Genomic DNA, 16,872 nt, shown 5'->3' on the forward strand with positions numbered 1-16,872 from the left:
ATGATCTGTCTTCTGTCACTGCAGTACACCCTGGGTGACAGAGCAAGACCCCTTCTCAAAAAACAAAAACAAGCAAAAAACCAAATAGCAACCTTTGTTTGTTTGAATTGGATGGGAAAAAATATCTAAGGAAGGATGCTTTAGTCATTTTTTTAAAAAGTAGAGACAGGGTCTTGCTATGTTGCTCAGGTTGGTCTTGAATTCCTGCACTCAAGTGATCCTCCTGCCTCAGACTCCCAAAGTGCTGGGATTACAGGCATAAGCCACCACACTGGCCTCATTCACTTAACAGATGTTTATTGAACATTTGAAATGTATTAGTTTGCTATTTAGGTGTTGGGGATATGGTAGTGAACAAGAGAGAAAAAAATCCTGTTTTCATAGAGTGAAGAGGGAAGATGTCTAGAAGGAATGACTTTTTATGTTAATGAAATTCTTTCCAACCTTGTTTTGGCCATAGGAATAAAGATGGCATGTAACATACCAGAGGTTCATTCCAACTAGCATTCTAACTCTGACAGTGACACCAAGAATGTTTTCCTGGGACTGCCTGGTGCTTGTTCTCCCTGGCATTGTCTTCAGGTCAGGGATTTTTCTTTTTTCTTTCTTTTTTTTAAATTAAAAATAGAGATGGGGTTTCGCCATGTTGCCCAGGCTTGTCTCAAACTCCTGAGCTCAAGCAATCCACCCACCTCAGCCTCCCAAAATGTTGGGATTACAGGTGACAGCTACTGCGCCTGGCCAAGTCAGGGATTGTTTCTAACACTATTAGAATTAGGTGGTGGAGTTGTTTGTTCCTTCCCATCAACAGTTTTAAATGTTACTCATAGTTTATGTCTTACCGTGATTGTATTTTTCCTTTTTTTGCTCTTTAAATTTTTTTCTTTATTTTTTTTCCTCACAGAGAAATCTCTTATTTATTTTTTTCTTTTTTGAGACAGAGTCTTGCTATGTTGCCCAGGCTGGAGTTCAGTGGCGTGATCTTGGCTCACTGCAACCTCTGTCCCTGGGGTTCAAGCGATTCTCCTGCCTCAGCCTCCCGAGTAGCTGGGACTACAGGCCGTGCCACCATGCCCAGCTAATTTTTTGTATTTTTAGTAGAGATGGGGTTTCATCATGTTGGCCAGGATGGACTCCATCTCCTGACCTCGTGATCTGCCCACCCCCTGGCCTCCCAAAGTGCTGGGATTACAGGCGTGAGCCACTGCGCCCAGCTTATTTATTTTTTTTTTTTTTCTTAAAATTAAAAGCTGTAAATGAAGTATAACCACACACAAGCACATCTTCCATCATTAAAGTGGAAGTTCTTTAAAAGCTGTGACTTATTTATCTTTGAATCCTCTTGATGCCTGCTGTGGGGTCAAACTGTTGGGGTTAAAATTCTGGCTTACAAGTTGGGTAATTGGGAACAAGTCAGTTACCTTCTCTAAGCCTCAGTATTCTTATCTGTGAATTGGGTATAATAGCAGTATCTACCACATAAGGTTGTTGAGATTAATAAATACTTGTAAGATTTTTATATTAAAATTCAACAAATGGTAGTTTTAATTTCTCAAAGCGTTTAGCAAAATGTCTTGCAGATGGTAAACATACAAATAAATGTTTGTTGAACATATCAGTGAACATTGTGTTAAGATAAACAATTCTGTTTGTTATTGAGTTCTATTAATGAAGTTTTTAATCCTCATAATTTTAGGTGAAACAAATAGAGAAGAGAGACTCGGTTCTAACATCGAAAAATCAGATTGAAAGACTGACCCGTCCTGGTTCCTCTTACTTCAATTTGAACCCATTTGAGGTGAGCTGATTGATGGTGCTAGGGCCTCTGTAACGGGGGAGATTTGCATAGCTGCAGGCATACCTACATCAGAATACATACCTAATTTATATCATAATTAGGGTTGAGAAAAATGGTAAAGTGATGGAATCTGTATAGTACAAAATTGAGTATTCCTTATCCAAAATGCTTGGGACCAGAAGTTTTTTGGATTTTTGATTTTTAAATATATACATACATTCTGCTTACTTACTGGTTGAAGCATCCCAAATTAGAAAATTCAGAATTTTTTTTTTTCTTTTGAGACGGAGTCTTGCTCTGTCGCCCAGGCTGAAGTGCAGTGGCGCGATCTCGGCTCACTGCAAGCTCTGTCTCCCAGGTTCACGCCATTCTCCTGCCTCAGCCTCTCGAGCAGCTGGGACTACAGGCGCCCGCCACCACGCCCGGCTAATTTTTTGTATTTTTAGTAGAGACGGGGTTTCACCGTGTTAGCCAGGATGGTCTGGATCTCCTGACCTTGTGATCCGCCCACCTCGGCCTCCCAAAGTGCTGGGAGTACAGGCTTGAGCCACCGCGCCCGGCCATAAAATTCAGAATGTTAATGAGCATTTTCTCTGAGCATCAGTTGACTCTCAGAAAAGTTTCAGATTTTGGAGCATTTTGGATTTTACATTTTTGGATTAGGGATACGTAACCTGTATGTAGATTGTGTTTAAACTTGGGTGATTGTACTGCACAGAACTGGAGAGGCAGCATGTTAAAGAAAGTGAGATGGTCACATATCTTTCATCTTTTAGCAACCCAAATATATAAGGATTTAATTTCAGATGTGAAGGGGTGGCTAGCTCTGATAAATTTAGGATTCTTTTTTTTTTGAGACGGAGTCTTGCTCTGTCCCCCAGGCTGGAGTGCAGTGGCGCGATCTTGAGTCACTGCAACCTCCTCCTCCCAGGTTCAAGCAATTCTCCTGCCTCAGCCTCCCGAGTAGGTGGGATTACAGGTGTCTACCACTGCGCCTGGCTAATATTTGTATTTTTAGTAGAGATGGGATTCCACCCTATTGGCCAGGCTTTTCTCAAACTCCTGACCTTGTGATCTGCCTGCCTCGGCCTCTCAAAGTGCCGTGATGACAGGCGTGAGCCACTACGCCCAGCACTTTAAAAAATTTTTTTTTAACAGGCAGCCCTCTGAACCAGAATAGGTTCAGAGAGACTCCCTAAACGACTTTCTAATTGTTCACATATACAAATAATTTTGAAGTGAATATTTTTGTATCTGTTAAATAATAGAAACAACACTTACTGGGCACTTAGAAAAAACTCCTCTCGCTTTTTTTATTGTGGAAAAATATACATAACATAAAATTTGCATTTTGACCAGGTGTAGTGGCTCACGCCTGTAATCTCAGCACTTTGGGAGGCCGAGGTGGGAGGATCACTTTAGGCCAGGAGTTTGAGACCAGCCTGGCCAACATGGCGAAACCCTGTCTCTACAAAAATAATACAAACATTAGCTGGGCATGGTGGTGCATGCCTGTAATTTCAGCTACTTGGGAGGCTAAGGCACAAGAATCACTTAAACCCAGGAGACGGAGGTTGCAGTGAGCCGAGATTGTGCTACTGTACTCCAACCTGGGCGACAGAACGAGACTGTCTCAAAAAAATAAAAATTACTATTTAAATTTTTTTTTTTTTTTTTTTTTTTTGAGATGGAGTCTGGCTCTGTCGTCCAGGCTGGAGTGCAGTGGCGCAATCTCGGCTCACTGCAAGCTCCACCTCCCAGGTTCACGCCATTCTCCTGCCTCAGCCTCCCCAGTAGCTGGGACTACAGGCGCCCACCACTATGCCCGGCTAATTTTTTGTATTTTTAGTAGAGACGAGGTTTCACCATGTTAGCCAGGATGGTCTCGATCTCCTGACCTCATGATCCACCTGCCTCGGCCTCCCAAAGTGCTGGGATTACAGGCGTGAGCTACCGCGCCCGGCCTAAATTTTTTTTTTAGTTTTACAATTCAGTAGCATTAAGTATGTTCACAGTGTTGTGTAACCATCACCACTGTTCATATTCAGAAATTTTTCTTTACCCCAACCAGAAACTCTGTATCGACTAAACAGTAACTCCTCATTTTCTCCCTGACCCCTGGTAACCTCTACTCTACTTTGTCTATGAATTTGCCTCTTCTAGGAAACCCACGTAAGTGGAATCATGCCGTATTTGTTACTTTGCGTCTGGCTTATTTCACTTAGCATGATATTTTCAAGGTTTATCTGTTTTCTGTTTTTTGAAGAGTAATTTTTCAAGAATTTTTTCATTTTGAAACAATCTCAGATTAACAGATTTCAAATACAGTATGAAGACTTTTCCTTGAGCTCTTTAAGAATAAGTTGTTAGTATGATGGTCTATCACCCTGATACACTTTAATGTGATTTTGCTACAAATATCCTCTTACTGAACCACAATATAAACTATCAAAATCAGGAAATGAACACTGATACATTGTTACTATGTAAATCATCAGATCCCATTCACATTTTACTAACTGTCCCAAAAAAGTCTTTCTCAGGGGCTCTCTGGATAGATTGTTACTATATAATCATCAGACCCCATTCAGATTTTACTAATTGTCCCAAAAAGGTGTTTTTCAAGGCTTCTCTGTCACTCAGCTCACTGTATAGCTCACTGCAACCTCAAACTCCTGGGCTCTGGGCTCAATTGATCCTCCCACCTCAGTTTCTCAAAATATTGGGATTAAAGCTGTGAGCCACTGTGGCTCTTTGGTTTGTTTGTTTTGAGACAGAGTCTCACTCCATCGCGCAGACTGTAGTGCAGTGGCACAATCTTGGCTCACTGCAACCTCCACCTCACAGGTTCAAGTGATTCTCCTGACTCAGCCTCCCTGGTAGCTGGGATTACAGGAGCGTGCCACTGTGCCCTGCTAATTTTTTTTTTTTTTTTTTTTTTTTTGAGACGAAGTCTCGCTCTGTCGCCCAGGCTGGAGTGCAGTGGCGCAATCTCGGCTCACTGCAAGCTCCGCCTCCCGGGTTCACGCCATTCTCCTGCCTCAGCCTCTCTGAGTAGCTGGGACTACAGGCGCCCGCCACCATGCCCGGCTAATTTTTTTGTATTTTTAGTAGAGGCGGGGTTTCACTGTGGTCTCGATCTCCTGACCTCGTGATCCGCCCGCCTCGGCCTCCCAAAGTGCTGGGATTACAAGTGTGAGCCACCGCTCCCGGCCCTGCTAATTTTTTGTATTTTTAATAGAGAAGGGGTTTCACCATGCTGGCCAGGCTGGTCTCGAACTCCTGACCTCATGGTCTGCCCTCCTCAGCCTCCCAGAAGGTTCTGGGATTTCAGGCATGAGCCACCGCACCGGCATGTTTGTTTTGTTTTGTAAGATGGGGTCTCCCTGGCCAGGTGCGGTGGCTCACACCTGTAATTCCAACACTTCGGGAGGCTGAGGCAGGCAGATCACTTGAGGTCAGGAGTTCGAGACCAGCTTGGCTAACGTGGTGAAACCCTGTCTCTACTAAAAATAAATTAACTGGGCATGATGGCGTGCCCCTGTAATCCCAGCTACTTGGGAGGCTGAGGCAGGAGAGTTGCTTGAACCCGGGAGGCAGAGGTTGCAGTGAGCCGAGATCGCACCATTGCACTCCAGCCTAGGCAACAGAGTGAGACTCCATCTCAAAAATAAAAAGAGGTGTCATGAAGTTACTATTTGTCCCCTTTGTAATGAATAAGTATTTTATGGGGAGGTGCTTTGAAACTCTGTAAATATCCTGTCCATATCAAAATTTTAGTTTATTTATTTGCCAGTATGGACTTAGGGTTTTCTGTTTTATTCAGTAAGTTGTAATTTTATGTTTATTTTGATGCTCAGATTGTCCTGTTTGGCCAGTGGATTACCTTTCAATCTAGCTCCTGTGTCTTTCATATGTCTTCATCATTCTTTGATTAGTAGGCACTTTTGTGTTTTTCCTGACCCAGCCTGGAATTAACCATTTCACCAAGGAGTCTTGGTTCCTTTTGGCAAGGAATGATATATCGAAATCAAGATTTGAATGCTAGGTAGAGTCATTGCTGTTGGGATATCAAAGCTTACAGACCCTGGAGTCTGTGTGTTTGTGTGTGTACATGTATGTTTACACCCAACATCCATTTTCAGTCCAACCCCACAGGATTTATTCTAATAGTTAGAAACCTGGTTCCCACTATCTTTTCTTTATTATTATTCTTTTTTTTTTTTTTTGTAAAGACAAGGTCTCACTATGTTGCCCAGGTTGGTCTCAAAGTCTTGGCCTCAAGTGATCCTCCCTTGGCCTCCCGAAGTACTGGGATTGATTATAGCATTACAGCCAGTGCACCCGGCGCTGGCTCCTGCAGAATTTAATATCTACATTTACTTAATTGATCTTTCTGTATGCAACTAACTTCCCACTGCCACTCCTTACCTCTGAATGCTCTCCTCACCCCGCTGTACTCTGATACCAGCACCAGGATATGTCTATGCAAAAACCTTTCTCAGCACACCTGGGCTCTGAACTCCCATGTCAGGCCACCCTTCCGTGTGGGTGTGTTCCTCCACCGTCTCTGGCTTTCTGAGCCTGCTGTCTACCTGCTGGGGGTTCTGTTCACTGATGCTGGGCTCCGGCATCCCACACTGATCCTCCCTGCTGAGTAGGCATCTTCCCTACCCTGCTCTGGCTCTGACATCCTCTGTCAAGCCACCGTCTTCCACGAACACCTTTCTCCTCTTACTCGGGCGCTAGCTCCACATACCAGGTCTCTTTTCATGTTTTTTGGGCTCTGAACCTTGTGTTGGGCTGCTGTTTTACACTGGATGCCCTACGACTTGGACACCCTTCTCACCATACCAGGCTTCCATACCCCATGCTTGGCTGCCCTTTGTGAGAATTTCCTTGCTTGGGCTCTTGTACCCTGTGCCAGGCTACCTTCCCCTGTGGATACCCTTCGTACCTTGCTTGGTCTCAGACACCCTGTGTTGGACTCTACTTCCACACGGATGCTTTCCTCGTCCCTCTTGGGTCCTGACATCCTGCACTGGCTGCCCTCCCATGCTGACATTTTCTCCCTGCTTAGGTTCTGATGTTCCTGTGCCGGCCTCCCTGTCTATGGGGATGCCTTTCTGAACTTCTTTGTACACCATGTTAGGCTGTCCTTCTCTGTGGATGCCCTTCTCACCCCATTTGGGCTCCAGCACCCTGTGACTAGCCACGACTCCCTGTGTGGTCACTGCCTGCCTTGTTCCAGGTGGGCTCTGAGGCTGTGCTCTGGGCCATGTGACTCCCACCCAGAGTAGACGTCTGCTTTGCCTGACCCCACTTAATGGATTTGGATTTATTGCTTAGGAAGGGAAAGGGGAGATAAAAAGCTTGAAGAGTACTTTTTTTCTTTTCAATTTTTAAAATTGTAAAATACACATAACATAAAATTTACCATCTTAACCAGTTCTTTTTTTTTTTTTTTTTTTTTGAGACGGAGTCTTCCTCTGTCACTCAGGCTGGAGTGTAGTGGCGTGATCTCGGCTTACTGCAACCTCCGCCACTTGGATTCAAGCAATTCTCCTGTCTCAGCCTCCTGAGTAGCTGGGACTACAGGTGCACGCCACCACGTCTGGCTAATTTTTGTGTTTTTAGTCAAGACGGGGTTTCACCAGGTTGGTCAGGCTGGTCTCAAACGCCTGACCTCAGGTGATCCACCTGCCTCGGCCTCCCAAAGTGCTGGGATTACAGGTGTGAGCCACGGTGTCCAGCCAGTTCATTGGTTTTAAATACACTCATAGTGTTGTCCAACCATTACTATTATCCATCCTCATAACTCTTTTCATCTTGTAAAGCTGAAACTGTGTACCCATTAAACAATAATTCCCCATTCCTCCCTCCCCAGCCCCTGGTAACCACCATTCTACTTTTTGTCTCTATGACTTTGACCAAGTACCTCATATAAAAGGAATCATAGTGTTTGCTTTTTTGTGACTGGCTTATTTCATCTAGTACAATGTCTTGGGTTCTTCAATGTTGTAGCATATTGTAGAATTTCCTTCTTTTTAAGGCTGAATGGTAATCTGTTGTACGGATATACCACATTTTGCTTATTCATTCGTCCATTGATGGACATGGGTTGTTCTACATCTTAGCTATTGAGAAAAGTGTTGCTATGAACATGGATGTACAAATATTGAAGAGTACTTTTGATATGATTTTGGGGAGGGCCTAGGGGAAGATGATTTGCTGGAGAGATGATAAAGAATTTATGGTATATTCTTTCTATCTAGCCATACTTTAAAATCGAGCACAGTACCATGAAAGGGAACATATGACCATATAATTTATTTTTTGTTAAGGTAATTAGTGTTTCCTGTGGGGACCTGATGGATGAGAAGGGACAGATTGTTGGGGATCAGTATGAAGGCTAGGATTTTAGTGCCCTATTAGTTAATGTAGTTCTGAAAGTGGAACTCACTGCCCTGTAGCCTTTGTTCTCACTACAGGAAATATGTTTAGATGTGTGACGATATAGGGAGTTTGTATACTGTGAAAGCTGCAAGATTGTGTTTGAGTGGGCAGGACTCCATGACTGTTCGTTCCTTCCTTCCTTCCTTCTTCATTTCTTCCTTTCTTTCTTTTTTCCCTTTTTGAGACAGAGTTTCCCTTTTGTCGCCCAGGCTGGAGTGCAGTGGCACAATCTCGGCTCACTGCAACCTCCTCCTCCCGGGTTCAAGCAATTCTCCTGCCTCAGCCTCCCGAGTAGCTGGGACTACAGGCGCCCGCCACCACGCTCGGCTAATTTTTTGTATTTTTCGTGGAGACGAGATTTCACCATGTTAGCCAGGATGGTCTCGCTTTCCTGACCTCGTGATCTGCCTGCCTCAGCCTCCCAAACCACTGGGATTACAGGCATGAGCCACCGTGCCCAGCCTGGATTCCTTTTTCAAGCAGAAGATTCTAAAAGAGATTGCTGCTATATTTTGAGTTCAGGAACTTACCTGAATGCAACGGTTAAGCATTTTTGTTTCTGTGTGATGATTAATTAGCTCCCTGAGGTTCAAGACTGTGGGTCTCTCCCTCCATATCCTAAAAGCCTGAGACACAACAGAGGTTCAGAAAAACCTTCCAAGTATCTGAACAGACCTGTGTGCTTGGAGCCATGTTGGTAATAAGGCATTTATCATTTTTGTTAGAATTACTTGTTACTTGTCTCTCCCTTATCTACTGTGAGAACAGTAATTCTTAAATTCTGTGAGGACAGTAGAGCTATGGTTAGAATGTATCCCCCAAATTCATGTGTTAGAAATTTAATCCCAATGCAACAGCTTTGCAGGGTAGGGCCTAATAAGAGGTGATTAGGTCTCTGCCCTCACAAATGGATTAATGTCCTCATCTTGGGAGTGGATTAGTTATCTCAAGAATGGACTTGTTATATACATGAGTTTAGCCCCCTCTTGCCCTTACCTGATGACGGCCACTCAGCCTTGAACTTACCACCCTACAGAAATATGAGAAATACATTTCTTTTCTTTATAAACTGCCCAGTCTATGGTATTCTGTTCTGGCAACACAAAACAGACTAAGAAAAGTAGTGAGCACAGTATCTAGCTATCTTAGAAAAGTTTTGTGCTCTAAAAGTTGGTACTGAATGTATAAAGCTGGCTTCAAAGAGGACCGGCCGCAGGTAAAAGTCCATTGTCTTCATCGTGCCACATGTGGCACCTCCAGCTCTTAAAGACAAAAGAAGAGTTGGATTGGCTTTGAAGGCACTCAGTGAATATTCGTTCTGATATAAGTCTTGGAAAAATAACTTTTGGAGTGTGTGTTTGTATGTGTATGTAGGTATATATATTCTCTTCCTTTTTGCCCAATCATGTGGTGAAAGTAAGCTCCAGATGTTGTTAACACTTAATGCCTAAATACTTCAGCTTGCATCCTCTCGAAACAAGAACACTTCCATGTAACCACAACACCACTATCAGCCACTGGAAAATAACACTAAGAATAGAAAGGCCAGGCCGGGCGCGGTGGCTCACGCTTGTAATCCCAGCACTTTGGGAGGCCGAGGTGGGCGGATCACGAGGTCAGGAGATCGAGACCACGGTGAAACCCCGTCTCTACTAAAAATATAAAAAAAATTAGCCGGGCGTGGTGGCGGGCGCCTGTAGTCCCAGCTACTCAGAGAGGCTGAGGCAGGAGAATGGCGAGAACCCAGGAGGCGGAGCTTGCAGTGAGCCGAGATCGCGCCACTGCACTCCAGCCTGGGTGACAGAGCGAGACTCCGTCTCAAAAAAAAAAAAAAAAAAAAAAAAAAGAATAGAAAGGCCGGGCACAGTGGCTCACGCCTGTAATCCTAGCACTTTGGGAGGCTGAGGTGAGCGGATTGCCTGAGTTCAGGAGTTTGAGACCAGCCTGGGCAACATGGTGAAACCCCATCTCTACTAAAATACAAAAAATGAGCTGGGCGTGGTGGCGCGCACCTGAAGTCCCAGCTATTCAGGAGGCTGAGGCTGGAGAATTGCTTGAACCCAGGAGGCGGAGGTTGAAGTGAGCCAAGATTGCTCCACTGCACTTGACAGAACAAGACTTTGTCTCAAAAACGAAAAAAGAATAGAAATCGTCCGACCTTCACAAAAAAAGCCTTTAATAAAATTAGAGCTTAAGAAACTTTAGCCATAGGAAAAGCACATCAAGTAACTTTATCCAGCATACAGTCCACATGCAAATGGGCCCAGCTGTCCCCAAAATCTCCTTTATAGCTCTTTTAGTTTTATTTATTTATTTATTGAGACGGAGTCTCGCTCCGTTGCCCAGGCTGGAGTGCAGTGGCACGATCTCAGCTCACTGCAACCACCGCCTCCTGGGTTCATGCCGTTCTCCTGCCTCAGCCTCCTGAGTAGCTGGGACTACAGGCGCCCGCCACCACGCCTGGCTAATTTTTTTGTATTTTTAGTAGAGATGGGGTTTCACCATGTTAGCCAGGATTGTCTTGATCTCCTGACCTAGTGATCTGCCTGCCTCCGCCTCCCAAAGTGCTGGGATTACAGGCGTGAGCCACCGCACACGGCCAATTTTAGGTTTTTTTTTTTTTTTTTTTAACTCAAGAACCACTATAACCATTTTACTGTCTGTATATATCCCATAACATCATGTTGTAATCCCCAAGTACACACAGCAAAATTTATTTTTTTATTTTTTATTTTTATTTTTTATTTTGAGACGGAGTCTCGCTCTGTCACTCAGGCTGGAGTGCAGTGGCGTGATCTCGGCTCACTGCAACCTCCGCCTCCCGGGTTCACGCCATTCTCCTGCCTCAGCCTCTCCGAGTAGCTGGGACTACAGGCGCCTGCCACCACGCCCGGCTAATTTTTTGTATTTTTAGTAGAGACGCGGTTTCACCGTGGTCTCGATCTCCTGACCTCATGATCCACCCGCCTCGGCCTCCCAAAGTGCTGGGATTACAAGCGTGAGCCACCGTGCCTGGCCAGCAAAATTTATTTTTAAAAAAGAAATCAATCAGGGTTTATGAATTACATTTGGCATGATTAGTTGTAAGCTATAACCTTATCAGAGGCTTTTTTGTGAGGGTGGGACAATTTCTGTTCTTTCTCATTTATTTATTTTGGGCACCTTCTGGGATTTGCTGGACTTTGGTTTGCCCCTAGAGATCCCTTTTCCTCAGAACTAGTGGTTTTCCTATGAATATTTTTGTATGAACAGTTATAGCCCCTCGTCTGTAAATCTTACGTGACTTCGCTCTTCTATTGAGTGACTTTCCCACATTCCTTTCTCCCTTGGGAAGTTATGAGAGTGGGGCACACTGAGTTGAAAATTCTCATTTTCACGCGCCACCACGCCCGGCTAGTTTTGTATTTTTAGTAGAGACGGGGTTTCTCCATGTTGGCCAGGCTGGTCTCGAACTTCTAGCCTCAAGTGATCTCCCTGTCTTGGCCTCCCAAAGTACTGGGATTACAGGCGTGAGCCACTGCGCCCGGCCAGGGAGACCCCATCTCTAAAAAAATTTTAAGAAGTCACCAGGCATGGTTGTGTGCTCCACGCAGTTACACTCAAGAGGCTGAGACCAGAGGACCACTTGAGCCCCAGAGCTCCAGGCTGCAGTGACCTATGATTATGCTACTGCTCTCCAGCCTGGGCAACAAAGTGAGACACTATCTCAAAAAAAAAAAAAAATTGTTTGTTTAAAGAAGTGTTGCTTAAGGCTGGGCGCGGTGGCTCACGCCTGTAATCCCAGCACTTTGGGAAACCGAGGCGGGCGGAGCACCTGAAGTCGGGAGTTCGAGACCAGTCTGACCAACATGGAGAAACCCTGTCTCTACTAAAAATACAAAATTAGCCAGGTGTGGTGGCACGTGCCTGTAATCCCAGCTACTCGGGAGGCTGAGGCAGGAAAATCGCTTGAACCGCGGAGGTGGAGGTTGCAGTGAGCCGAGATCTCGCCATTGCACTCCAGCCTGGGCAATAAGAGCGAGACTCCGTCTCAAAAAAAAAAAAAAAAATAGAGTTGTTCCTGCCCTTGGCCCTACCCCTGCTCTACGGGGTTGGAATCAGACTTTCCTAGAGTGGGCCGGCCATCACTCACAGGTTTCCACAGGTGATTCTAATATTCACTCTGATTGAGAACCACTGGGCCTTGTAAATTATCAAGTGTCCATTGGGCTGTTTTCTTCTTTTTTGAGTTACTATGGTTTCTCAACATTTGCAAAAATAAAGGGAGGGGGAGTTAAACTCTTAATGAATGAAGGAGAAATGCAAAATTTTCTCATGTAAAAACGTCTCTGGGTGTAAAATAAATGATTATTTTTATGATGAAGAGAAAATAAGCATTATGTTAGTTGAGTACCATAAGACAATATAATTGTTATTCTGTTGATCATTCATAGTTCTTTAGCAATTTCTAGCACTGTGTGCCAGCCTGTGTTCTAGAACATGAGGTACTATTCTAGATGCTGATTATAATATATATAATTACTGAGCAACTCTTAAATATACATGTAAGTTATTTTCATCTTTTTTATGGTTTTGACTTTGATACTTCCAGGTTCTTCAGATAGATCCTGAAGTTACAGATGAAGAAATAAAAAAGAGGTTTCGGCAGGTACAGTACTATTTCCCTGTTTGAACTTTTTGAAAATGTATGAAGCACATGATTCTTTTACCACTTGCTATTATTGACTTGATATAGCAAGTTGGGCCAAAATTTAACTTTTTTTTTTTTTTTTAAGGCTGTGTAACCGTTTTGTAAAAAAAAGCTCATAATAGGCCGGGCGCGGTGGCTCACGCTTGTCATCCCAGCACTTTGGGAGGCCGAGGCGGGTGGATCACGAGGTCAGGAGATCAAGACCACAGTGAAACCCCGTCTCTACTAAAAATACAAAAAATTAGCCGGGCGTAGTGGCGGGCGCCTGTAGTCCCAGCTACTCGGAGAGGCTGAGGCAGGAGAATGGCGTGAACCCGGGAGGCGGAGCTTGCAGTGAGCCGAGATTGCACCACTGCACTCCAGCCTGGGCGAAGGAGTGAGACTCCATCTCAAAAAAAAAAAAAAAAAAAAAAGCTCATAATAATATATAAAATCTTAAATAATTTAATGACCATAGCTTACCTATGAATAGAATGGATTCATGCCCAGATAATTTTTGTATTTTTTGTAGAGACAGAGTTTCGCCATGTTGCCCAGGCTGGTCTCAATTCTGGGCTCAAGCGATCTGCTAGCCTCGGCCTCTCAAAGTGCCGTGATTACAGGCATGAGCCACCGCGCCTGGCTGCCTTTTATTCTGAGTTGAATAATCATAGTCCCTATAATTTGCCTTTGCAAATTGGATTTTCTATATATTCCATGTCTTTTAAAAAAACTTCCCTTAGCTTCTTTATATTCTTATGTACTTCATATTTTAATAGGGTCTGACCAGTGCTGAATGTAATTTTCAGCTTCTGCATGAGATGCTTGTTAATATCCAGTGGTGTGCTTGTTTCTGCAGTACAGTAATTTTCCCCATATTGCTGACTCATAGTCATTTTCTGATCTACAGTTAAGCCAAGATGTTTTTTATCTTGGTCTACGTAATCATATCCCATTATATCACTTTATAGCTTTTTTTTTCCTTCCTAAGCTCTACTCTATACTCATATTTAGCTTTTTTCCTTTTTCTAAAATTTCAAATTTTCTGATACACATTACTAATCATTCCCATATTAATAAGCATTTAAGTTCATAGTCAAGACAACTTTTTATGTAGCTACATAAATAATAAGAGTTAAGAATTCTTAATAAATCATTAATATGGACTGATAGTTAAGAGTGTGCATATTGGAGCTGTATAACTACTTTAAATCTTGACTATACCACTTAACAAGCAGTGTAAACTTGAGAAAGTTACATTTAACCTTTCCGTGTCTGTTACCCTGTTTGTAAAATGTAATAATGGTGTCTATCCCATGAGTTTGTTGTAAGAATTTAAATGATGTATTACACAGAAGGCATTTAGAGTAAGTCTTGGCACATAGTGTATCCTCGCTATGTGCTAACTATTGTCAGCGTGTGTTAGTCTGCTAATTTCTTTACTTGCATTGTTTGTTTCATTCTTATATCAGCCCAATTAGATGTAGGTACATAGTATTATCTCATTTACAGAGCAGGAAGCTGAGGTAGAGATAGGTTAAGTGATTTGCTCGAGGTCTCATAGCTAGTAGGTGAGTGAAGTTGGAATTAGAACCCAGCATAATGGTTCCAGTAATGCTGAAGGCAGCGTTAGATTCCCATTTGTTCTCATTCCCCGACATAGTTCCCTGGGTTCCAACTAGTTGGTTTCTGTCAATGACAGTATGTCATGGTTTTTAACTGTGAGTATCTGAATTACCTATGAAAGTTCTTTTTTTTAGCTGGTTTATTATAAAAATTTTATATAGAAGAAAGAATGGACAAGCACAGTGGCTCATGCCTGTAATCCTAGCATTTTGGGACATTGAGGTGGGCAGATTGCATGAGCTCAGGAGTTCGTGACCACCCTGGGCAACATGGTGAAACCCCGTCTCTACAAAAAACGAGGAACAACAACAACAACAACAAAAGCCAAAAATTAGCCGTGCCTATAGTCCCAGCTACTCGGAAGGCTGAGGTGGGAGGATCACTTGAGTCCAGGAGATTGAGGCTGCAGTGAGCTGGGATAGCACCATTGCACTCCAGCCTGGATGATAGAGCAAGACTCTGTCTCAAAAAAAAAAAAAGAATAGAACAATGAATATTCATGTATCCACCAGCTATATTGAACAGTTAATTTCATATATATTATATATATATATATATATATATATTTATTTATTTATTTATTTATTTATTGAGATGGAGTCCGGCTCTGTCACCCAGGTTGCAGTACAGTGTTGTGATCTCGGCTCACTGCAGCCTCCACCTCCTGAGTTCAAGTGATTCTCTTGCCTCAGCCTCCCGAGTAGCTGGTATTATAGATGTGTGCCACTATGCCTGCCAAATTTTTGTATTTTTAGTAGAGACGGGGTTTCACCATGTTGGCCGGGCTGGTCTCGAACTCCTGACCTCAAGTGATCTGCCAGCCTCAGCCTTCCAAAGTGCTGGGATTACAGGCAGGAGCCACTGCTCCTGGCAGACATTGACTATATATTTAACTATATATTTTTGGCTGAATCATTGTAAATTGCAATCAACCATGATGCTTTACCCCTGAATACTTCAGCTTGTACCCTTCCCAAATAAAGGACATTTTCTTGCATAATCACTTAAACCACCTAACAAAATAAGGGCTAATTCCCTACGATCATCTGAAACCTAGTCTAGTAGAGGTTTACAAAATGCAGATGCCAAAGACTGACTCGGAAGGTCTGAGGGTGGAAATTAGAATGCTGTCTTTTTCAGAAGCTTCACAGGGTTGGAGCACAGGCAGAATGAGAAACTGCTTTAGATTCGAAGTTCTTTTAGGAGAGAGATGATGTCTCATACCTGCTTTAGCCACCTTAGTGCTCAGTATAGGTTGAGTATCCCTTGTCTGAAATGCTTGAGACTAGAAGTATTTCAGATTTCAGATTTTTTCAGATTTTGGAATATTCCCAGAATGCATAATGGTCGAGCATCCCTAATCCGAAAATTCAAAATGTTCCAATGAGCGTTTCCTTTGAGCATCATGTCAGCACTCAGAAAGTTTCAGATTTTGGAGCCTTTTGGATTTTGGGTGCTCAGCCTGCATAAGGAATATAATAGGAACTTGACACTTTTCAGTCTCCCTCCTCCCCCAAATTATTACAACATCTTCATAGTGCTAGGCTTCCATTTGTTTTTGGTTTTGTTTTTGTTTTTTCCTGGAGACAGGGTCTCACTTTGTTGCCCAGGCTGGAGTGCGGTGGCACAATCTCAACCTCCCAGGCTCAAGTGATTCTCCCACGTTAGCTTCCTAAATAGCTTGGACCGCAGGCGACCACCACCACGTCTGGGTAATTAAATATTTTTTTTTTGTAGAGACAGGGTCTTGCTATGTTGCTCAGGCTGGTCTCGAAGTCCTGGGCTTAAGTAATCCTCTCACCTCAGCCTCCCACAGTGGTGGGATGACAGGCGTGAGGCTCTGTGCCTGGCACGTTTGTTCTCAGCTTTGTGATTAAAACCTGAAATGTTTCCTAGTTCTGCCTTTACCTTTTGGTGCTTGAATTTTGTTAAAGATCAGTGTTTCTGGGCATTTAAAGAGATTTGTTAATTTTTTAAATGCTTTTTGCTAAGAGTCTCTTTTTGCCGTAGGACCTGTGAACTTTTGGTTGTAACGAGACAAGGTAGGCTGGAAGTGAGTAAATGTTTCTCTTATTGACAACCCCAAATTTTCTCTTATTGTAGTTATCCATCTTGGTGCATCCTGACAAAAATCAAGATGATGCTGACAGAGCACAAAAGGCTTTTGAAGGTATTTGTAAATTTACCTGCTTCTGAGTATTAGATTGTGAATGGCAGGGCCTAACTGTTCCTTGTCCTAGATCAAGCAAAGACTGTTATAGTTTTGTTTTCTGGTCACCAAGAAGCTGTGGTTTTCAGTAGAGCAGTTGCCATTTCAAAGCAG

The 16,872-nt window shown here is 43.3% G+C and overlaps 1 protein-coding gene across 1 annotated transcript in view; it reads left to right on the forward strand.

Annotated features, from left to right (window-relative positions):
• Positions 1 to 16,872, forward strand: part of DNAJC8 (DnaJ heat shock protein family (Hsp40) member C8) — a 29,258-nt gene that overhangs the window by 2,537 nt on the left and 9,849 nt on the right. The window contains exons 2-4 of the mRNA XM_055261379.2: positions 1,697 to 1,798; positions 12,846 to 12,902; positions 16,653 to 16,719. Of these exons, the coding sequence (XP_055117354.1) occupies positions 1,697 to 1,798; positions 12,846 to 12,902; positions 16,653 to 16,719 (226 nt within the window). The remainder of the gene's footprint in view (positions 1 to 1,696; positions 1,799 to 12,845; positions 12,903 to 16,652; positions 16,720 to 16,872) is intronic.

This window comes from Symphalangus syndactylus, chromosome 22 (assembly GCF_028878055.3).
Source record: "Symphalangus syndactylus isolate Jambi chromosome 22, NHGRI_mSymSyn1-v2.1_pri, whole genome shotgun sequence".
NCBI classification, from domain to species: domain Eukaryota; kingdom Metazoa; phylum Chordata; class Mammalia; order Primates; family Hylobatidae; genus Symphalangus; species Symphalangus syndactylus.